Genomic DNA, 23,660 nt, shown 5'->3' with positions numbered 1-23,660 from the left:
AACTAGATTCCTAACTCAGCAATGCCCTTAATGTACTGTAGCACCCTCTTTGCAGCCTTGTAATGTATCTTACTTGGCTTGCTCATAGATCTGGATATGAGGCTGGTGGTGAAAATTAGATCAGGCTTGGTTGCTGTCGAACCGGTCGTCATGGCCACAAAATTAAACCTAAATACCATAGTTAACGGTAAGCAGGGTCGAATCCACAGAGAGCAAGACTAATGACCTAATGTATATTTGAGTTAACGAAGGAGAAATTGGCAAAATGATTGATTAAAACAAAGGAAACTAATTAATTGCAGGAAATTAAACGCATCAAATAAATTGCTAACTAAAACACAAGATTAAAAGCATTGTCACTACGGGTTGGGTTTGACTCAAGACCAACTCACACAATTCCTCTCCTTGCTCTTCAATTTCCTAAACCTACAAGGCTAGGCAAATCAATAGAAATATCTCCTGGCAATCTAGGTATAATCTATCATGTCTCCCCGTCGTCGTAGTTACAGATCGATTGGTTAAAGACTATCATTGACTAACCGAAAAATGCTAAACCCTTAAACACGACTAGTTGGTACAACATTAACAAGTACAACCTATCAACTTGTATCATCCAATCAACTAATTACACAACAAATGCATTCCTAGTAGAAATGATATTAAACGCTAATACAACTTGATTGCAATCTGTACCGAAGCAATGTAAAGTCATAATCAACACTCAATAATCTCAAACCGACATTCAATTATGCAAAAAGTTATATATCAATAAACATTCTCAATAGATATTATCAATTCAGCACGTTGAGCATTAGAATAATATTAAAGCATCGTAAACGAATTGAAACGAAAACAAATATAATCTGAATACAAGAAACTTAACCAAATGTCCAACATTCGGGCTCATCCAACTAGTCGAGAGCTGATGAGGAGAGCAATGGAGTCAATCCTGATCTCGCCTACGCCGTAACAGACAACCGGGAACTCAACTGCTCATGGTGGTGAGGACGGAGGCTGAAACGGTGGAAACGAAGCTGATCATGGCAGAGAGGAAGTAACTGACAGCGATATGATGCGAAGAAGGGGCGAAAATGACCAACGGACAGCCCGAAATACGAACAGTCGCACTCGTCGAAAGACGTTAATTTTCCGGCGGGTTTTCCGGAAAATGGTGGCTGAAATGGGATCCGAAGGTACCGATGGGAAGCTCTGGTGATGGGGAGTTCAGATCAGGTCCTGGGGAGGTGAAAGGTCACCGAAAATGAGAAAGATCTTGGCTGGAAGATGAAGAGGCACGACGATGATTTGACAGATTCCAACGGTTTTTGCGGTGGCTGAAGCTTGGAATAGGTAGATCCGGCTGTGGGGAAGGAAGATCAGGTCCTGGGGAACTGAAACGTCGTTGAAAACTGCAGAAATCACGGCTGGAAGATGAAGAGTCATGGTGGCGGAATGCGAAGAGTCGTGGCGGCAAATCACATCTCACGGTGGCGTTAACGGCTGATGAAGATGATAGATGGTCGGGGAAGATGAACCGTCGTTGGAGGTCGTCGGAAAGGGAGACGAAGGGTCGCCAGAGCTCGCCAGAAAACTCAGTGAATAGCCTCTCCTGTACGTGACCTTTCGTTTTCTTTTTATAGACAAACTAAAATAATATCACTTTGGTCCCTACACAATTGAAAAGTGATAAAATCAACCCTTATAAATATAATAGTTTACCCCCTAAACAGCATAAATGAGACAAAATCACCCCTAATCCATAAACCACAACCTAATATCAACTCATATCCTTTCCAAATCATTCCAAACATGTTAAATTCATAAGAAAAATATTAGGAAGCGATTTTCGTGAATAAATTCATAGATTCTTTAATTGTCTCAATATACTTCAATTTAATCACACATGGGGTATTTTTATCACCAAAATAGAGTCACTTTCATGACTCTAACACACTCCCGAACTTACTCTTTGCTCGTCCTCGAGTAAAGTTAAAAGAACTCTTTCAACATTCTCACAAAACCATACACAATCATATTCATTAACAAACAAGACATTCATCAAAAGGTAAAGTGAAGAGTCTGAACACAACAAGCAAACAACACAATCCTAAATAAAGAACTAAAGTTTCTATCAAGATTTGCCTATCTCCATTCAAGCTTCTCAAACACACATTTCATATTCATATCACAATGTTAAAATGTCATGCAAAACTCCCCAAATTATGTACATGCAACATAATGATCATTTTCCACACAAGATTTTGACATATAATTTCTTTCTCAGTCATCACCTTTTTTTTTTCTTTTTTTTTCTTCTTGTCTTAACTTCTTAAGCTTTCTAGAAGGTCCGTGTAACGGGCTTTAGGTCAATGACTCCCAAACCAGATGGCCATAGGGCACTAAGTGTAGAACACTCCTCAAACTTACTCACTCGAACCAACTAGGCTACAAGTCAAGGCTTTATTTCTTTATTTCTTTTTATAAAGCTCATGATCTATGTAATGACTTCTTAAGCTTTCTAGAGGACCCATGTAACGAGCTTTAGCCCAACCGCTCACAAGCTAGATAGCTTTAGGGGATTAGGTGTAGAACACTCCTCGGGCGAGAGGGGTGTACTCACCCGAGTCAACTAGGCTACAAATCAAAACCAAATCATCAAGCAACATTTAAGCACTTTTAACACACGTAAGATAATAAATGAAACTTTGCTCCATGGGCATGTAAAGTATGTGAGAGACTTGCATAAACACTAAAACACATGACATTTACACAAAACAATGTCTAACCACAATTATGGACAAACCTAGCACAAAACAGAACCGATAGTTCAATGTTTAAAACCATGCTGTAACAAACCATTTTCAAAAACCTCACAAAACCTTTCAACTAGCACCTCAATTGCTTCTAAAATGGTGATTATGCATGAATTCATGAAATTTTTTTAAAAATAACTCACTTTAGTTCACTTTAACCACTTTTGGACTTACAAGAGCACGATTCAACATATTTTCAACAAAACACAACATCATCATGCCACAAAAATTTAAGCACAATCCATTCAACACACAATCTCCACAAAAGCATCATCAACAATACTTCACAAAAATATCACAATCTTTACAAAAGCATCATCAACAACACTTCCCAAAAATATGATCAACAACATACTTCACAAAATAAAAATCAATCAACACTCTCCAACTTAAAATGTCATTGTCCTCAATGACCCATAACTACAAACATCCTCCCCAACTTAGCATCAAATGATCTGAAATGGCAATATGATCAATAACATTAAAATCATCCAACATATTTGAGAAACAAGAAATCTAACAATAACAGCATATAAGGTGGAGAGATACAACCTGAGGAACAATGGTGGGGTTGTCGCCAACGGAGTTCGTAGAGCATCTGTAAGCGAAGCCTTGGGCTAGTTACTGAGTTTCCAAACATGGCAATTCCTACAAAGACAAAAACAACAAAAACATAAAGTAATAGAAAAGCATTCAAAAAGATGGGTTGCCTCCCACTAGCGCTAAGTTTTAAGTCTTCAGCTAGACCGAATGCAAACATCAAGTTCAAGGTGGTTGAAACGTTGGCAGTGCCTTACATGATCCCAGCCATTCAGCAACAAGTAGGGTATCACGAGGTCCCAAGAAGGCATATTTGAATTTAATACGCCATTTCCATGTGCACAAGTCTTTTAAGAACTTAGCATAGATAGGTATGAGCTTAATGACATCTAGAAGTGGAATACCAATAAGCCCTTGTCTAAGCAACTTGACCATTTCCTCCATCCTATTAGTTTTCTTGAAGTTGGATGCATTATTCGACTCTAGGTATTGAGGACAATGTTCTATCGGCATGTCAAATGCAGGGGATGGTTCTTTCTCCCTAACTTCCTTGTTTTCATGTCTCGACACACCTAACTCTATGGTTGGTTCTCTTTCACTCCTCTCGGCTTGGTTTCTCTCTAAGCTCTCTTTCTCTCCAAACTCAGCATATAATTCCCTCTCAAGCCTAGCTTGTTCATGACACCCCATTTGGTGAGGTGTACCATTGGAATTATCTACAACTTGACTCGGCAAATGACCTTCCTATCTCTTATAAACCGCTTCAGCTATTTGACCAATTTGGGTCTCTAGCTTACTAATAGATTGGGAATGGGAACGTAATATCAGATAATGTTGCTCTAAGTAATTGAACCTAGCATTCATGTCATCTTTTTGTTCCTGCATGGTCTGGAGCATTTGAGCCATCATTGATTCCAATTAACCAGGCTCTAGAGTGGGCTGCTGGACGGGGGGTGGGATCCTAGGTTGGGCAGGTGGTTGGATCGAATACATGTCCTAATAATTACCCTGTTGATTGGAAGAACTATATGGCATATTATGGGAGACATTCTGAGATTGTTCCTGCTTCCATGCAAAATTAGGATGGTTATGCCACTCACTATCAAATGTGTTCGAATACGGATCATTCCGTCTCTGGAAACCTTGTGCATCTTGCACTTGCTCCTCAAAAGTGTAGGGAGCTGGTTCCTCAAATGTATACTCAACAACTAAAAAGTCTGAAGGCACAGAAAAGACATCTTGACTTGGCCTACCTAGAGGTGGTTACCTAGAAGCTTGCCCTTGTATGGATAGGAACGTGCAAAATTGATAGGCTAAAGACTCCAACTTGGAGTCTATATCGTCCAAAGGAGAAAACTCATAAATGCCACAATTCCTAGGAGGTTGCCCTATAATAGGAATCCTAAAAGCTAGATGGTTGTGCATGGAATAAAGGTTATCATCCATCCTACATGCTTTCTATTTTCAAATCCAAGGGTACTAAAATTAGTTGATACGACTATCTACCAAACATTCATCAACAAGTGCACCAAAGGTTCCACCAACAATCACAACATCAAAATTAAAAGAAAAAGAAAAAGAAGAACTAAAAGCAAATTCAAAAACCACACATAAAGAAAAATAAAGCTAAATATGATAACACCCAAAAACAAAAAAAAAAAAATCCACACAATAAACAAACTAAAACTAACAGTCAAACAAAAAGAAATTATTATTAAATCACAAACTAAATCCTATGAATAAAAAAAAAAAATGCAAAACTAATACAAACATGCAAACTAAATGAACACGAAACATGCAAACATCACACAGATGATTAACAAGCACTAAAAAGAACTAAAGCTAAAAAGATTAGAAAATATCACAATCAGATCACGCTTAAACTTTGATGCACATGACACACTGCAACGTTTCCCCAATTGCGATCTTCCCAAATACACACAAAGTCAAAAGCACGTTACTCCCCGGCAACAGTGCCAAAAATTTTGTCGAACCAGTCATCATGGCCACAAAATTAAACCTAAATATCGTAGTTAGCGGTAAGTAGGGTCGAATCCATAGAGAGCAAGACTAATGACCTAATGTATATTTGAGTTGACAAAAGAGAAATTGGCAAAATGATTGATTAAAACAAAGAAACTAATTAATTGCAGGAAATTAAATGCATCAAATAAATTGCACACTAAAACACAATATTAAAAGCGTTGTTGCTACGGGTTCAGTTTGACTCAAGACGAACTCTCACAATTCCTCTCCTCGCTCTTCAATTTCCTAAACCTACAAGGCTAGGCAAATCAATAGAAATATCTCCCGACAATCTAGGTATAATCTATCCCGTCTCTTTGTCATCTTAGTTATAGATCGATTGGTTAAAGACTATCATTGACTAACCGAAAAATGCTAAACCCTTAAACACCACTAGTTGGTACAACGTTAACAAGTACAACCTATCAACTTGTATCATCCAATCAACTAATTACACAACAAATACATTCCTAGTAGAAATGATATTAAACGTTAATACAACTTGATTGCAATCAGTACCAAAGCAATGTAAAGTCATAATCAACATTCAATAATCTCAAACCGACATTCAATTATGCGAAAAGTTATATATCAATAAACGTTCTCAATGGACATTACCAATTTTGCACGTTGAGCATCAGAATAATATTAAAGCATCGCAAACAAACTGAAACAAAAAAAAATATAATCTGACTACAAGAAACTTAACCAAATGTCCAACATTCGGGCTCATCCAACTAGTCGAGTGCTGATGAGGAGAGTAATGGAGTCAATCCCTATCTCGCCTATGCCGTAACAGACAACCGGGAACTTATCCGTTCATGGTGGTGATGACGGAGGCTAAAACTGTGGAAACGAAGCTGATCATGGTGGAGAGGAAGTAACTGACAGCGATATGATGCGAAGAGGGGCGAAAATGACCAGCGAACAACCCGGAATATGAACAGTCACTCTCGTTGGAAAATGTTAATTTTCCGGCAGTCTTCTAGAAAATGGTGGCGGAAATGGGATCCGAAGGTACCGATGGGAAGCTTTGGTGATGGGGTGTTCAGATCAGGTCCTGGGGAGGTGAAAGGTCGCCGGAAATGAGCAAGATCTCGGTTGGAAGATGAAGAGGCGTAGCGGCGATTTGACAGATTCTGACGGTTTTTGCAGCGGTTGAAGCTTGGAATGGGTAGATCCGGTCATGGGGAAGGAAGATCAGGTCCTGGGGAACTGAAACGTCGCCAAAAACTGGAGAAATCACAGTTGGAAGATGAAGAGTCGCAACGGCGGAATGCGAAGAGTCGCGGCGGCAGATCGAGTCTCACGGTGGCATTAACGGCTGATGAAGATGATAGATGGTCGGGGAAGATGAACCGTCGTCGGAGGCCATCAGAAAAGGAGACGAAGAGTCGCCAGAGATCGCTTAAAAACTGGGTGAACAGCCTCCCCTGTACGAGAACTTTTGTTTTCTTTTTATAGACAAATTGAAACAATATCACTTTGGTCCCTGGATGATTGAAAAGTGACAAAATCAACCCCTATAAATATGACAGTTTACCTTCTAAACAGCATAAATAAGACAAAATCACCCTTAATCCATAAACCACAACCTAATATCAACTCATAACCTTTCCAAAATCATTCCAAACATGTTAAATTCATAAGAAAAATATTAGGAAGCAATTGTCATGAATAAATTCATAAATTCTTTAATTGTCTCAATATACTTCAATTTAATCATACTTGGGGTATTTTTATCACCAAAATAGAGTCACTTTCATGACTCTAACAGTTGCTGTCAAGTACAGCAAGCAACCTATCAAGCTTCTATAGACACCTTCTTGGCACCATCTTCCTTGCTCAGCCTTTGGCTAGGAATCAGAGGAATGTCAACTGATTTATAGTTGTTCATATTGAACTTCATTAGCACGTCATTTGCAACTGATATGTATTCAGCTTCTACAGTGGATTAAGCCACTATTTCTTGCTTCTTGGAAGACTAACAAAAGGCTCCACAATTCAATAGGAAAACATACCTTGATGTGCTTTGCATGTCATCACAAGGGCCACCCCAATCATTATCTGCATAGTGCACCAATCTGAAGTTTTCAGACTTTCTGAACCAGATTCCATGATCTATTTTTCCTCTGATAAACCTCAACACTCTCTTGGTTGCTTTAAGATGCTTCTCACTTGGTTTGATCATAAATCTTGATAGGAGACTAGTGCCAAACATTATATCAAGTCTTGTTGCTATTAAATACAGTAAACTCCCAATCAAACTTCTATAATTTATTTCATCCACCAAACTGCTTCATCCTCTTTACGCAACCTTTGATTTTGCACCAAAGGTGTGCCAACTGATTTACATCCATCCATCCCAAACTTCTTCAGCATCTGATTAGCATATTTCTTTTGACATATAAAAATGCCATTTTGAGATTGATGTATTTCCATTCCAAGAAAATAAGTCATCTCTCCCAAGTTAGTCACCTCAAACTTTTTGTGCATTTCTTAAACTCTTCAACCTGAATGGAATTGTTTCATGTCACCAAAAAATCATCTACATACAAGGAAACCATGATCACATCTTCATTAAACTTCTTCACATACAAAGTATGCTCATTTGGACTCCTTGCATATCCTAGGCTAACTAGATGATCATTAATTCTGATGTACCAAGCCCTTGAGTTTTAAGCCATATAAAGCCTTCTTCAGCAAATAAACCTTATCTTCTTTCCCTTTGACTTTGTCCCTCAGGCTATTCAACAAAGATTTCTTCATCAAGCCAACCATTTAAGAAGGCTCACTTGACATCCATTTAATAAACTTTCCACTTGAATTGAGCTACCAATGCAAGGATTAACTAGATAGTATCATGTCTAGCAATAAGAGCAAATGTGTCTTGAAAGTCTGCACCATGTTGTTGTACAAAGCCTTTGACAACAAGTCTAGCTTTGTGCTTAAAAACTGAACCATCAGGGTTCAATTTTCTCTTGAAGATCCATTTAACTTGGATCACTTTTCTCTTGGTAGGTTTGTCCACAAGCTTCCATGTTCCATTCTTTTCTTTCATGGACAATTCCTTCTGCATTGCAATTCTCTATGCCTCTGACTTGGCTGCCTCTGAATAGGATGATGGTTCAAGCATAGTTACATTGCATCTCCCATGAATCTCAGCAAAGGTTCTGGTTCCTCTAACTGATGTTTCTTCTTCTGCATCAGAATATGCCTCATCAAATTGGTCGGCAATTTGTTCCCTTTGCTATGGCCTTGTATCATCTTGAATTCTCTTCTCCTCCTAGTTCCAAATTGACCTCTTATCAACCCTCAGATCCCTTGAAATCACCACCTTTTTAGACTGCGGAATATAAATTCGGTAATCCTTAGATTGGTGGCTGTAACCAACTAGTATCCAACTTTTGCTTGTCATCAAGTTTGGATCTTTTGATGGCTGGTATGGGGACATAACATACACTACCAAAGATTCTAAGATGGTCCACTTGAGGCTTAACTCCATACCATGCTTCAAACGGAGTTTGATCTTTTAAAGCCTTGGTTGGAAGCCTATTCAACAAGTACACACTAGAGTTTACAGATTCTGCCCACAACTCTTTTAGCAAACTTTTTTCAGTCAGCATGCATCTTGACATCTCCATCTCTATCCTATTTTTCCTTTCACTCACTCCATTTTGTTGAGGAGTGTAAGGACAGCTATACTGGTGCCATATTCCAGCATCCCTGCATATTGATTCAAACTCCCATGAAGTATATTCACCCCCATTATCACTTCTCACAGCCTTTATCCTTACACCAGCTTGGTTTTCAACGTGAGTTTTAAACCTCCTAAACACAGCAGCAACTTCATCCTTTTGTTTTAGGAAGTACACCCAAGTCATTCTTGAATAATCATCAATAAACAAAGTAAAATACTTGGATCCACCCAGGGATGGGGTCTGCATTGGTCCACACACATCAGTGTGTACCAATTGGAGCTTTTCAGTAGCTCTCCAGGCCTGGTTTGTTGGAAAAACATGTCTGCTAAATTTTCCTATTTGGCATGCTTTACACAAACTCTCATTCTCTTTTATTTCAGGTAAGGTATTAGCAATATTTTTTACCTTCATTTGTCTAATACCAGCATAATGATAGTGACCATACCTTTTATGCCATAGGTCTGTGTCATCTGAATTCACTGCCATGGCTTGAAATTCTGATTTTTTGAGCTCAACTGGGAAGCTCTTTCCTACCATTCTTACATACATCATCACATTTCCCTCATTATCTAAATTGTGCAGGATTGATTTTCAAAATGCAGAGTTTAGTTTCTTTCAAGCATATGTCCTACACTAAGCAGATTTTGATTGATTTCAAGAACAAACAAAACATTAGTAATGATTTTTGTACCTGTCAAGGTCTGCACAGCCACATCTCCTCTGCCTTTAACCTTCACATAGTCACCATTTCGAACCTTTACTCTTGACTAGTATGATTGGTCTAGACTCACAAAATTCTCCAGATCAGGTGTTCTATCATTTGTACATCCACTGTTAATCAGCCAAGCTCTAGCATTGAACTGAATAACATAGTAGGAGGCCACAAACATTTGCTCTAATTCTAAATTTTGCTGCAGATCTTTAGCCGTCTGTGCTTGCTGTGTTGGCTGGTGTGGTTTGTTTTTACAGACCTTTTCAATGTGGCTAAATTGCTTACATGCCCTGCATTGAATATCTGGTCTGAACCAACATTTACTCGCTGCATGGTTCTTCTTCTTGCAATGAGAACATGGTGGAAAACCCCTAAAACCTCATGGTTTATTCCATTGACTGCTGGCTCTGCCCTTTCCTCTCTTATCTCCAACATGATTCTTGTTTCCTCCCTAAGTTGGCTTGCCCTTTTGTAGGACAACCAATGCTGCTTCACCACTGTCTTCCTGCCTCAACTTTCTTCTTTGCTTTTGAACTTGAAGTGCATGAACAAGCTCAGTCAAGGTGATCTGAGACAAGTCCTTGGAATCCTCCAAAGAGGAGATTTTTGACTCAAACCTCTCAGGTAGGCTCACCAATACCTTCTCTACAGTTCGTTTATCTGTTATCTCCTCCCCTAGCAACCTTATCTTGTTAACCACATTCATTAATCTATCAACATACTCCTTAACCACTTCAGCTTCTTGCATCTTTAATGTCTCAAACTCTCTCCTTAAGTTCAAGACTTGCATATTTCGGGTTTGGCTACTTCCTCCAAATTCTTTCTTTAGCTTTTTCCCAAGCTTCCTTTGCTGTCTTACAAGCCATTATCCTTGTGAAGACTTGATCTGTAATAGCAGCATGTATATGAGAAGAAACTCTTGGAGCTTTTGCAGTTTCTTCTTCATGGATTCTTATTTGATTCAAGGTTGGATTTAGCCCCAACTATGGCGACTGCTTCTCTTCTTCTGTGTACTACCATAAACTCTGACCTCTTAGATAAGCCTTCATCTTAACAGCCCACATATGGTACTGTTCTCCATTAAAGGTTGGAGGTAAGAGTGAGGCTGAACTTGCTGCCATGAAGACCAGTTTTTGGTGTGATGATGACTGACTAAGTAAGTGCCGAAAATGAATGTTTTTGTAGGCCCCTTGAGATCAAATGGAGCTCTGATACCAGTTGTTGGTTATTGGAGCTTGAACACAAACTAAGTGCACGGAGAGAACAAGAAGAAAAAAGAGATGGGAGAGAGGAAGACTTGTTTTTCTATGTATATTCATTAAGAAGCAACAAAGTTTATACATTTTAATCCCACTGTTGTACCTAACATAAAACATATTTTAATCCCAAAATACATCTTAACCATACATCTTTAGCAACTCAAATTACACCACATTAACATGATATGAAGTAGGCAGCTTAATGTATGATGAATTCACCAAAAACAATCACTTCAACATGCCTAAAAAAACCAGCTTTGGTGAACTGCTCCCAGGCCAACTTCACCACTTCAAATTCTGCTTTTTACTGCCAGTTTTCAGCTTTAGTTTAACAATCAAAAAAAGTTTGTTTCAAGCAAAATATCATCACTTTGAACAGATAATTTGCTTCAGTTATCCTTGGCTCACCAACAAAAGAAATCTGTTGATGAGTTGTTGAATGGATCTCTTAGACTCTTGGATATCTGCAGCATTGCTAAGGATGCCTTTTTGCAAACTAAAGAATCTGTTCAAGGACTCCAATCAATTTTCTGCAGAAGAAGGGGTGATGATATTGAACTTACAAGCGAGGTTAAGATTTATTTGACCTCTAGGAAGGCAGTGAAAAAGACAATCTAGAAGGCCTTGAAGAATTTGAAAGGCTTGAAAAACCAAAGATCCTCTCCAATCAGTGAGGTACATGAGACAAACGGCAGGATTAGCATGTTAAGAGAGGTTGAAGCAGTCACTTTCAAGGTGATTAAATCATTGTTGTCCCTCATCTCAGGGCCAAGGGCTTCATCAAAGCTAAGCATAGTTTCCAAGCTAATGCACCCGAAAAAGGTAGCGTAGACATAAATGAGTTTGAAAAGGTGGATGCTGATTTGTCTAGCATCGTTTCTCACAAGACAAGCAAATATGATAACATCCAAAACCAACTTAAAGATTTGGAGTCAAACGTTCCCGATCTTGAGGAAGGACTTGAGTCCTTAAGCAGGTATTTGATCAAAACTAGAGTCTGTCTTCTCAACATCCTCTACAATTAGATTACAAAATTTTGATACTTGTACATCAATGAAATACAATTGTATATTTTTGTCGATACTAAATCAATAGATACACGAACAAAGTTTTGTTTTGATATCCTATCTTCTTCTACTTTTTTTTTCCCTCAAAATCATTTACTTTTACTGCTAAAAGTGTTGGGTAGAGTTCTTTTTGCTTGGAGATTAAACTTGCCAGAGTTTAGGAAAAAATAAACAAGGTTAAATTGGATGAACAAGTTTAATTTAAGGCAATTTGTATGCAATTATTAACTAGACATCTGAGGTGTCAAGATTCTAATTGTCTCTAGATAGATGATTGAATTAATGGATTGACTTGGTGGATTTAATTGTCACACGTTTAAGCATTGAAACAATTGCTGGCCATCCATGTGTTAAGGTAAATTATGTTGGGAAAACATATGACGCTCGACATCGCAAACCTTGTTCCCTCTTGAACAACAATTAATTAATCAGTATAGGACCTGGAATATTTGATTAACTTATTTATCAGAACGTTGGTTTACATAATTGTGTTGCTTCAAAGATATTTAAGAGCCTTATGAAGTGGATCTCTGTCTCTACATGTCATTAGTCTTATCATACGGAAGCATCAAGGGCATTCAATCTACACCAGAACAATTTACTAATACATGTTCTTATATTAAATATACATAACGACAATTGGCTACTACCTTTTTCCGGTTGTCAACATCACTCGTGTGAAGCAAATTGTATATAAGTCCACATGAGCGTCAGAAATTTGTTGTTTCAACAGGGAGGCAAGCCAAACTGGATTGCTTCTCTTGTATTGTTGCTGAGGAGAAATGGTCAACTCCATCCATGCATTGCATTGTTTCGGATCATTAACTGATGTCAAGATACTTCTATGATTTTGAATCACTAAAAAAATTATATTAGGGAGCTGGTGGGAGACATTGCATAAATATAGCTGATACAATGTTTAAATCCAAATCAGAAATCATGTTCCTAGTTGAATATGAGGAGGAGATTCCTTTTGTCTCTTTTAACTCATAATATATATTAAGCATATGGTCACTGAATGAAGGCAAACTGAACTGAACAATTCATTTCTAGGCCTCTTCAATTCCGAAAGAAAGAAAAATGGACGCTTCATACCACACTCGCTCTAACAGTTTTCCTTCTAGACGACACCCAATCACTTCAGAAGTTGATCAGCATTTATGCAGATTAAGGGATTCTCAATCTACTTCTACATCATCATCATCAATAAGCCATCAGATATTAGGCCTTCAAAATTTGCATGATTGTGTTGATCAGTTGCTTCAGTTGTCCATGTCTCAACAAGCTTTAGCCCAAGACCAGAAAAAGCAATCAGTTGATGAGCTGTTGAATGGATCTCTTAGGCTCTTGGATATCTGCAGCATTGCTAAGGATGCCTTGTTGCAAACTAAAGAATCTGTTCAAGGACTTCAATCCATTTTCCGCAGAAGAAGAGGCGATGATCTTGAACTTACAATTGAAGTTAAGAAATACTTGACCTCCAGGAAGACAGTAAAGAAGACCATCCAAAAGGCCTTGAAGAATTTGAAAGGCCTTAAACACCGAAGCTCTTCTCCAATCTGTGAGGAACAAGAGATGATAAGCATGTTAAAAGAGGTTGATTCCGTCACCTTCAATGTAATTGAATCTCTTCTGTCCCTTATCTTAGGGCCGAGGGCTTCATCAAAGTTAAGCAGCTGGTCAGTAGTTTCCAAGCTAATAATGCAACCAAAACAGGTAGCATGTGAGGAAACAGACCCAAATGAGTTTGAAGAGGTGGATGCCGAATTATCTACCCTCCTCAACAAGAAAAGCACATGTGAAAACATCAAAATCCAGCTTCAAGAGTTGGAGTCAAGCATTCAAGATCTTGAAGATGGACTTGAGTCCTTGAGCAGACGTTTGATCAAAACTAGAGTCTCTCTTCTCAACATCCTCAACAATTAGATTACAAAATTTTGATACTTGTACATCAATCAAATACACTTGTATATTCTTGTTAATACTAAATCAATTAGATTCAAACAACTTTTTCCTTTGATATCCATCTTCTCTCTTTCAAACTACCATTTACTTTTACAGTAACGATGTTTGTTGATTCTACCATAAGCACTTCTTGATTAATTTTTTTATCAGAAGTAAAAGAAAACAAAAATTTAATAAATTAGGTGAAAAAGTTTAATTTAAATTTAACTATTTAAGAAAAATTTACCCATGTAGACATCAGGTTTGAAATTGATCAACATTTATATCAGAGATTCAATTATTAGTTTTTGGCAAATTTTATTCAATTTAATATACATACAGAGGTGTCAAGATTCCAATGGTCTCCACATAGATGATTGAAATCAATCAATTAATGAGATTCACATGGTATACTCAAATCTTACACGTTTTTAAGAAACAAAAAATGCAACATGTAATAATGTGTCTGCTTAAAGGTGCCTCTGTTGGTTCAAGGAAGAAAATTTCAGACTAAAAATGAGAGATTGAAAATGAAAGAGACGGCAAGAATTTAGGGATTTTTCTCTCTGCATTTCTTTCATTGAACAGAGCAATGTATATACAAACTTACGTCACTGTTTTGCCTATTGCAGTAAAATAAAATATTACAAATACACTTTAGCAAAATATATGCACCAACCCAAGTCTAAGTCTCAACTAAACATGACATAAAGTCTTCACTTGATTGGCCTGATATCTGCTTCACAACCACTGCAGTCATAACAAAAACATAAACTGAAACTTTGGCTCCAAAAATCAGGTTTGAATATCTAACCGGAAGTTGTCCCATTTCCAGCAGGTTATCACCTACATCATCAGTTTCCAGCAAAATTATCAAGGAGGAGTGTTGAAGTATTGATAATTTGCTGGAAATTCAGTTAAAGTTAGTTTGGTTTTGAATGAGTTTTGGCGCCAAGCAGCTGATGCATTCCCACTTGTCCGCCGAAATTGAAGCTTCTGAAGTTGTTGGTTTTCTGACATGATTAGGTGTAATCAACTTAGAATAATAAGTTGCCAACTTTGTTTTAAATTTTAAAAATCTGAATGGTTGTTGTAGTTAGCAAAACAGTAAGATTGTTGTTGTATATATTTGCCAAGTTGCAGTGTAATGAAATGCAGTTCAGTTTTCATTTTTCTCCTTATCTTTCTTAGAGTTCACCGGCCCTAAAAACCAACACGCTCCTTAGTTGCGAGTCAAACTAATCTGATAACACCAGAGAAGTCGAAAATGTGCAAAATGAGCTGCAAAAGACAGAATTGTGCATTCAAAATTTTGAAGATGGACTTGGGTCTCTCTATAGGGGTTTGATCAAATCCAGGCTGTCTATTCTCAACATTCTTAACCGTTAGACTAGACTATCAAGCTGAACTCAATACTTGTACAGAAATGAAATATACTTGTATTATGTATTAGATACAAAATTGAAATACACTTTCCTCAAATTACTGCTGACACATCTTACTTTGTTTACTTCTATAACTTGCATAGTATTTATATATTTGTGAGTTCACTTGCAATAATTTTCAATTCTTAGTCCATTAAGTAAATCAATTGAAGTTAGGGAAGAAGGAATGTACAGTGAATTTAATTTTTCTGTGAAAACAAGTAGATGAGAATAGGATCAAGTTCAGAAATTCAATTAGTCAATATCGAAGGAATTAGTTAATTAGTTAATAAAGAAAATGCTTTGTAAAAGCTCGCAAGTATACACGCATATGTTTCTAAATCAAGTTTGGTGTCAGATTGGTTTTTATGCTACTCATATCAGTCCTAATGCTGGAAAAATTCTTTCTGGCCCAAGTTTGATATAATTAAAAACTGGTCAAAGTTCAATTACATTCACTTGATAGATTCAAACACCAAATACTTAATGTATAATTTATTTAAGTATGTATACACAATGTTTCTCATCCACCAGCTTTCCAAATCACCATATCACATATTACCTTGTGAGATCACAAAGATCCTGAACTTAGGCTAATACAATATGATATAGTGAACAGTAAGCAATTAAAAATGCAAATGCACGAGTGGAATAGGAAAACGAGAACAGACAACAACCATTATAGCTCATTTGATTGTTAATATACTAATATGATCCATCTGTTTAATTTATAAATTAGTTGCTATGACACATCTACACGTGGGGATTCATTTTGTTGCTGCACGAATTGCCATTATAAAACTCAATGATCTTCAATCAATAATGACACTCATTTTCATACCTAATCTTTAGAACTTGCAAATAATTCATGTGATAACACATAGACAAGATCTACATATATGATTCTCCCCAGTGCATGTGTAATGTAGAATAATTTGATTAAAAAGCATATCCTTCCATGATTGTCATGTAACAGAAGGCAAGATCCATATACTTAGCTGCTATAGCATAGAAAATTGGTATGAGCTAATTGAGAACTTGATAAACTGATTGAAATGCCCTCCCAACAGAAAGACAACCAGCATATTTTTATTTACTCAGTGTATGACATTGAACTCTTCCATGTGAATATCATCAAATTTTGATGCGTTTGATTATCTCCCTGGAAACAATTGGAATCTTGACAGATTTCATATTGGTTTAAAGTAAAATAATTTCCGTGAGGCCTCAAAGTTTTGAAAAACCTGCCAATTAACCCAGCAAAGCTTCTTTCTTAAAAAAAAAATACCTTCGATAACTTTGTGTTAATTACTCATTGAGTCACCAATCACAGTGTAGATTTTATTTTTAATTAATTTACCCTGCTTAACTGATATCCATGGGATGAAAAATTAAACACTCACAGTATCAACAGGAAGCAGAAATATTTGAGCCAAAAAGCATATGAATTTTGTATTGAAAATATTGTATGTATGTTTTTCTCATGTACAAGTATGACTACATCATCATGTTCTAAGCTAGTTGTTGAGGATGTTGAGGAGAGAGACTCTGTTTTTGATCAAGCTCCTATACAAGCTCTCAATTCCTTCTTCAAGATCTTGAATGCTTGATTCCAACTCTTTTAGCTGGTTTTGAACATGGAAGAAGTTATCGGATTTGATTGTCTTGAGACCGATGAATGATTGCAGTGCTGCATCCACCTTATCAAACTCATTTACATCTTTTTCCTCTTTCTCACATGCTATTATTTTGGATTGAATTAGCTTGGAAACCACTGACCAGCTGCTAATCTTTGATTGAGCCTTTGGTCCTGAGATAAGGGACAACATAGAGTTAAGCACTGTGATTGTCTTCGCTTCCGTCTCCTTTAGCATGCTAACCATGGCCTTGGTCTCAAGGTCCTCATCCAAGGTAGAAAAGCTGCATTCTGCACCCTTCAAAATTTTCAGGGCCTTGTGAATGGCCATTTTCACAACTTTCCTAGAGCTCAAGTATTTCTTAACCTCATCGATTTCAAATTCACCTCCCCGTCTTCTACGCAAGATTGACTGCAGTTCAAGTATGCATTCCTTTGTTTGCAACAAGGAATCCTTAGCCGTGCTACTAATATCCAAGAGGATTAGAGATCCATCCAAAAACTTTTGTACATTCTTCTTCTGTAGCTCTTGGGCTAAAGCTTGTTGAGAAAGGGGCAACTGAAGCAACCTATCAACCGAATCATACAAGTCTTGAAGGCCATTAAGTCTTTGGCTTATTGATGATGAAGATGTTGAAGCTGATTCAGAGGCCTTTAATCTGTGCAAATTCTCATCAAAATCTGAGGAAAATGGGTGTGGCCTAGAGGGCAAGCTGTTTGACCGAGTGTGGTACGAAGTAGCCATTTTGCTTTCTTTAGATGAGAGAAAGGCTTAGAAGTTGAATTTGCAATATTTAGCAATTTCCCTTGTATCCCCTGGAAACTACTCAATATATATGAAAAGGTGAGGGAGACAAGGAATCTGAGTGCTTCACACATCAACCAGCAGTAATATGATTTTGATATCAATATCCAGACCCCATCTCAGCGATATTGATGTTTTGTTCCCTGTCACAATATCTCCAGCTAATCATCTAACTACTTTAAGCTTGTTAAATCATGAGTGCAAATGACACATCTCCTCATGTGCACTAATTTTTCTGCTATGTTCATTATTATTGTGATTTAATTAGTCTCCACATGGCCTGAGACAAGAGTACTGTCATTGAACAGATGTATAAGCCTTATTATATCTAACCTTTATTACAATCAGGTGATCAAGTTGAGGACTGGTTACACAACGAATATTGCCTCCAAGAGCGAGGCAGACCAGGCTGGATTGGAGGATTCATTTTCATATAATATTGAGCTTCATGTTGCTAATTGAAATAGAAGAGCAAATAATTTAGTATAAACTTGCAGATGTGACACATTGAATTATTTGGCTATAACCTATTTTCTGGTGTCAATATCACCCGTGTGTTGCTGATTATAATAGTTCTAGTGCCATTTTACAAAGTTAAAATTATTGATAATAAGTTGGAGACAGGTAGGGTAAAAACATTGTCAAGACAACAATTAGATCTAAATCAAAATGATGCTGGTATTGATTGGTATTTGAAGGGGATGAGATTTCTTTTGTCTCTGTTGCTCCATAGTATATATTATGAATTAGCAGCAGAAGAAAGCCATATTTCTGAGGTGAATTGAGCATTCAAAACTTCTTAAGGAAAGAAAATGGCTGCCTCAGCTTACCATCCTCGCTCAAATTGCTTTCCATCCAGACCACACCCTCTAACTTCAGAATTTGATGAGCATCTAAGAAGATCCTCTACATGTTCATCATCAATATGCCATCAATTAAGTGGCCTTCAAGATTTGCACGAGTGTGTTGACAAGTTACTTCTGTTGCCTCTTACACAAGTGGCTTTAGCCAGTGACCTGCACAAAAAATCAGCCGATGAGTTGTTAGATAAGATCTCTTAGGCTATTGGATGTGTGTAACACTGCCAAGGAAGCTTTGTTGCAAATCAAAGAATCTGCATAAGAGCTTCAATCTATTTTGCGATGCAGACGAGGTAAAATTGACATTGCAAGTGAGGTGAAGAAATATCCAGCCTCTAAGAAGGCTCTGAAAAAGGCTATCTGCAGTGCCTTGGGGAATTTGAAGTGCATGGAGAATAAAATTGTCATCTCTTCCACTCAGGACAAGGAGACTGATGCCATGGTTAACATGTTAGTAGAGGTTGAGGCATAGACTGTAACATGTTAGTAGAGGTTGAGCCATTGACTGTCACTATATTTGTTGGAATTTAGAAGCAAAGAAAATCAAGTCTGTGGCTTCTAAATTCAGTGAAGGAAAAATCTAAAACAATAAATTTCACTTTAATATTTTCTCTCAATATTTTTCCTTAATACGTTCATCTTAGAATCCCTTTTTATAGAGTTGCAAAGGGATAACATTAAACAACTGCATTTAAGATTGAAACATGCAATTAAAAGAAGTTTCAAATTCATAAAAACTGAAAGTAACAGAATTTTAATTAAACTAAAACTGCATTTCAGGTCATGCCGGTCTTTGCCCTTTTTCTTCCTTGCTGCCGTGGCAATATTTTTCTTATGCTGCAACATTTTAATTTTCTACCAAAAGATTCATACTTCAACACTCCTCCTTGATTCTTTTGGTAGAAACTTCAAAACATGCTCCTCAGCATGTTTTCAAGGCTCTTCACGCCTTCATGGCTTTTCATGCCAAACTTGCAGCCAACATTGCTGCCTTGCTGCAAATCCTGCAACCAACCTTCTAGCCACTCTTGCTACCAAATTTGCAGCCACTCTTGCTGCTTTGCTGCCAACTCGACAGCCAACCTTACTGCCACACTTGCAGCCACTTTTGCTGCCACACTTTTGCTTTCATGGCACTTAACTTTCGGATTATAGAGTTATTTGCCTGACTTCTATATCCAATAAACATGGCATTTTCAGCCTCATCGTCAAACTTACTCCTCCTTTCTTTAACAACTACAGGCTACCACTCCTTCATGCTTTGAGTGTTGGCTTCTTTTCCTCAATCTTGCAGACAAACATGCTGCAATTCTTCATCTACCTCCAAGTTTCAACTAGAGTCTCAGGACATCTTCAATGTCCTCTCGCAGATCCTGTCGCTGGCATTCTTGCAGATTATCATCCTGCAAATCTTCTTCATCCTCAAGCACGTTACATGCTTGGGATTATTCTCCCTCCAACCTTCTTGTTGGAGTGACTTCTTCTCCCTGCAATCCTCTTGTTGGAGACATTTCTGAAAACTTTGGCTTGACTGCAGCCTTGGTTCATAGAGTAGTCTCTATACCACTCATCTTTCTTCTTTGCCCTTGCGTCTCAAGAGCACTCATCAAATCATCCAGAGTCATTTTTGTAATGTCTCTGGAATTATTTGCCACAAATTTAAGGCAAACTCACAAGGATTTTCTCCACTCTTTGCCATAAACTTTTAAGACAAACTTACAAGGATTTTCTTCACAACCCTTCAGGAAGATCTTACTCCTCCTCACTGAATTCATTCACAAAATTAAGAAATCTCTCACAGGTCCCTTAAGATAAAGGGCTCTGATACCATTTGTTGGAATTTAGAAGCCAAGAAAATCAAGTCTATGGCTTCTAAATTCAGGAAAGGGAAAATCTAAAACAATAAATTTCACTTTAATATTTTCTCTCAATATTTTTCCTTAATACATTCATCTTAGGATCCCTTTTTATAGAGTTGCAAAGGGATAACATTAAACAACTGCATTTAAGATTGAAACATGCAGTTAATAGAAGTTTCAAATTCATAAAAACTGAAAGTAACAGAATTTTAATTAAACTAAAACTGCACTTCAGGTCATGCCGGTCTTTGCCCTTTTTCTTCCTTGCTGCCGTGGCAATACTTTTCTTATGCTGCAACATTTTAATTTTCTACCAAAAGATTCATACTTCAACAATATTGAATTCGTTACTGTGCTTCATTTCCGGGCCCAAGTCAACAAAAAAATTGAGCAGTTGGTCATTAGTTTCCAAGCTTGTACATAACAGAAGAGTGACATGCGAAGAAGAAGAAGCGAATATAAATGAGATCTCAAAGGTAGATGCTGCATTGCAAACTCTCCTCTGCTGCAAGACAAAGCAAATTGAAGATGTGCAAAATGAGCTTCAAAATTTGGAGTTGTGCATTCAGGATATTGAAGATGGAATTGAGTCTCTGTATAGGAATTTGATCAAATCCAGGGTGTCCATTTTAAACATCCTCAACCAGTAGCCTAAACAATCAAGAAGAACTCAATACTTGTACAAAAAGTCAAATATAATTGTATTATACTTGGATAAAAAAATTATACACTTTTCTTGAAATTATTGCTGCTATATCATATCTTCCCTCTTTAATTCTGTACTTTAATAGTTAGTATGCTTAGTTTTGAATTCACTCAAAGCAGCTCTGTAAAAAATCAACAGGAAGGAAAAACCAAAAAAAAAAAAAAAAAAAAGAGAAGGAAAATAATCTCAATTGAATTCTTAAAGCATACTCAATGACTGAAAACCAAGAACTGAGTTGATTAGTTAATGACCTGTGTCAACTCGCAAGTATACTCAAAGAAATTGAATATTATGCAGTTTATGTAAGTGCTCATGGCTGTCAAGATTCTTATTGTCTTGATCCTGATCATAGTTAGAGATTGTTAAAATGGTGAAGTCTGTGACGTCGTTTAGAGCCAAGCAAAAACGTTCTTGTTTTGGTCATTAAACTCCAGTTAATCTTAGCCATTCAATCAAACATGATCCGATAGCTCCAGTTAAATCAGAAGTCAACAATATAAAAGCGAACTATTCACGCATTTGGCAGTCAGATCATGTATTAGGGTTTCTCTCTTTTTTCTCTGTAAATTTGTTTGTTACTTGGGTTAGGGTTTCATATTCATTTTGGTTCTTCTCTGTGTGAATCTTTCTAGAGTCTTATTTTGAGGGCAGGGTGTTCCTTAAAGGGCATAGAGTGCTCTAGTGGTTGTTGGGATTTGCGAGATAAAGAGAAGTGAATGAGTGAGTGAATGTGTAGTTGATAGTGAAGGAAATTCGTCTGTAACTGTAATCTTTGAAGTGATTGATCCTAGTGCAGCGAGCTCCATATTCTGGAGTTTAACGTGGATGTAACTTGTTCTATATTGAACAAGCGAACCACGGTAAAATTGGTTGTGTATTGATTGATCTGTTTGTGCTTGGTTTGATCTTGAATTGGTGTTCAGGTTTGCAAGATTAGGGTTAGTTTACAACGGAGATTGATCAAATTCACATGATGAACTCAAATTTCACATGCTTAATCGGCTTTCTGCCTTTCTGTTAGGGGGATAGTATCAAATAGTGTAGAAAGCAAATTGTTAACTAACAAATATTTTTTTGTTCATGAAAAGAAAAGCAAAGTTTGTTTGCAGATCTTGCCTATCTCTTGTTTAGAAATCATTTAATGATGTAGAATTATTTGATTGTTTTCTCCATTCTAAATTAGCATAATCGAAATGGAAACAATAAGAATATGCATCAATAATTCATGAAAATTAGTTTAATAAGGTAATGCACAGAACAATATTATATACATGAACGTGTGAACAGCCATTGTCTTCAATAGAGAGGCAGGCCTATCTGGACACAGGAATAAAATAGAGTTATATGTCAATGAAATAAAAAAAGCATAGCAATTAAAATTTCTTCATTGAAATTTGCAGAGGATGAGATTCCTTATGTTGATTCATGATACCAACTCCTGCAATATATTAACACGAATTCGCAAATTGTTCCCGTGTACATTCAGAAATTATTGTTAAAGGCACATGTGCAAGTGGCTACTAATTTAATTGCTTTCCTAGTCATCTCAATGAGGAAGCATCCAAGCTACAGTCTAGGTTTGACATGCCTCTTTCTTGGAGGCTATGGCTGTGAATTCACTTCAGAAAATATAACTTTGTCCCTAGGTATTAGCTATATTAAACTTTTAGTACAGGCAGAAACTTATACGAAGTTACAACACAACACTTTTATATATAATTTATGTCTTTCATGCCCCGATTTCCCCTGTTCTTACTGTCCTGTTTTTACCATTGAAGATACAGAGATGCGCTCCATAAGGCCCATAATATTTTCTGAGGCTGATGATATAGGTGATAACCTGCTGGAAATGGGACAACTTCCGGCTGGATATTCAAACCTGATTTTTGGAGCCAAAGTTTCAGTTTATGTTTTTGTTATGACTGCAGTGGTTGTGGAGCAGATATCAGGCCAATCAAGTGAAGACTTTATGTCATGTTTAGTTGAGACTTAGACTTGGGTTGGTGCATATTTTTTGCTAAAGTGTATTTGTAATATTTTATTTTACTGCAGTAAGTAAAACAGTGACGTAAGTTTGTATATACATTGCTCTGTTCAATGAAAGAAATACAGAGAGAAAAATCCCTAAATTCTTGCCGTCTCCTTCATTTTCAATCTCTTATTTTTACTCTGAAATTTTCTTCTTTGAACCAACAAATGGTATCAGAGCAATATTGATCTTAAGGGCTTGATAACCTCATCTCTTCTTCTCCATTTTCTCAACCCCTGTTATGCAGAAATCAGCTTCAAGTATCACATGAACTGACTCA

General features: G+C 37.1%; 2 protein-coding genes and 1 pseudogene across 2 annotated transcripts; 2 read left to right on the top strand and 1 right to left on the bottom strand.

The window, feature by feature from the left end:
- The first annotated feature begins 13,197 nt into the window (after positions 1–13,197).
- On the top strand, positions 13,198–14,043 carry LOC116117373. Its single transcript, XM_031403411.1, has one exon. It carries the CDS (start codon positions 13,198–13,200, stop codon positions 14,041–14,043), a length of 846 nt encoding a protein of 281 aa, XP_031259271.1.
- Positions 14,044–16,971: 2,928 nt separating this feature from the next.
- On the bottom strand, positions 16,972–17,866 carry LOC116117372. The gene has a single exon (XM_031403410.1). The coding sequence runs from the start codon at positions 17,864–17,866 to the stop codon at positions 17,003–17,005; it is 864 nt and encodes a 287-aa protein (XP_031259270.1). The 3' UTR covers positions 16,972–17,002.
- An 872-nt stretch (positions 17,867–18,738) lies between these two features.
- On the top strand, positions 18,739–21,295 carry LOC116117371 (annotated as a pseudogene).
- Positions 21,296–23,660: the final 2,365 nt, after the last annotated feature.

This window comes from Pistacia vera, unplaced genomic scaffold (genome assembly GCF_008641045.1).
Source record: "Pistacia vera cultivar Batoury unplaced genomic scaffold, PisVer_v2 Contig805, whole genome shotgun sequence".
NCBI classification, from domain to species: domain Eukaryota; kingdom Viridiplantae; phylum Streptophyta; class Magnoliopsida; order Sapindales; family Anacardiaceae; genus Pistacia; species Pistacia vera.
Note: the sequence above shows the minus strand (reverse complement) of the source record. Positions and strands in the feature narration are given on the sequence as shown.

Bases quoted from the DNA above. Each gene is read 5' to 3' on its own strand.
- LOC116117372 (XM_031403410.1), bottom strand. From the start codon at position 17,866: ATGGCTACTTCGTACCACACTCGGTCAAACAGCTTGCCCTCTAGGCCA.
- LOC116117373 (XM_031403411.1), top strand. From the start codon at position 13,198: ATGGACGCTTCATACCACACTCGCTCTAACAGTTTTCCTTCTAGACGA.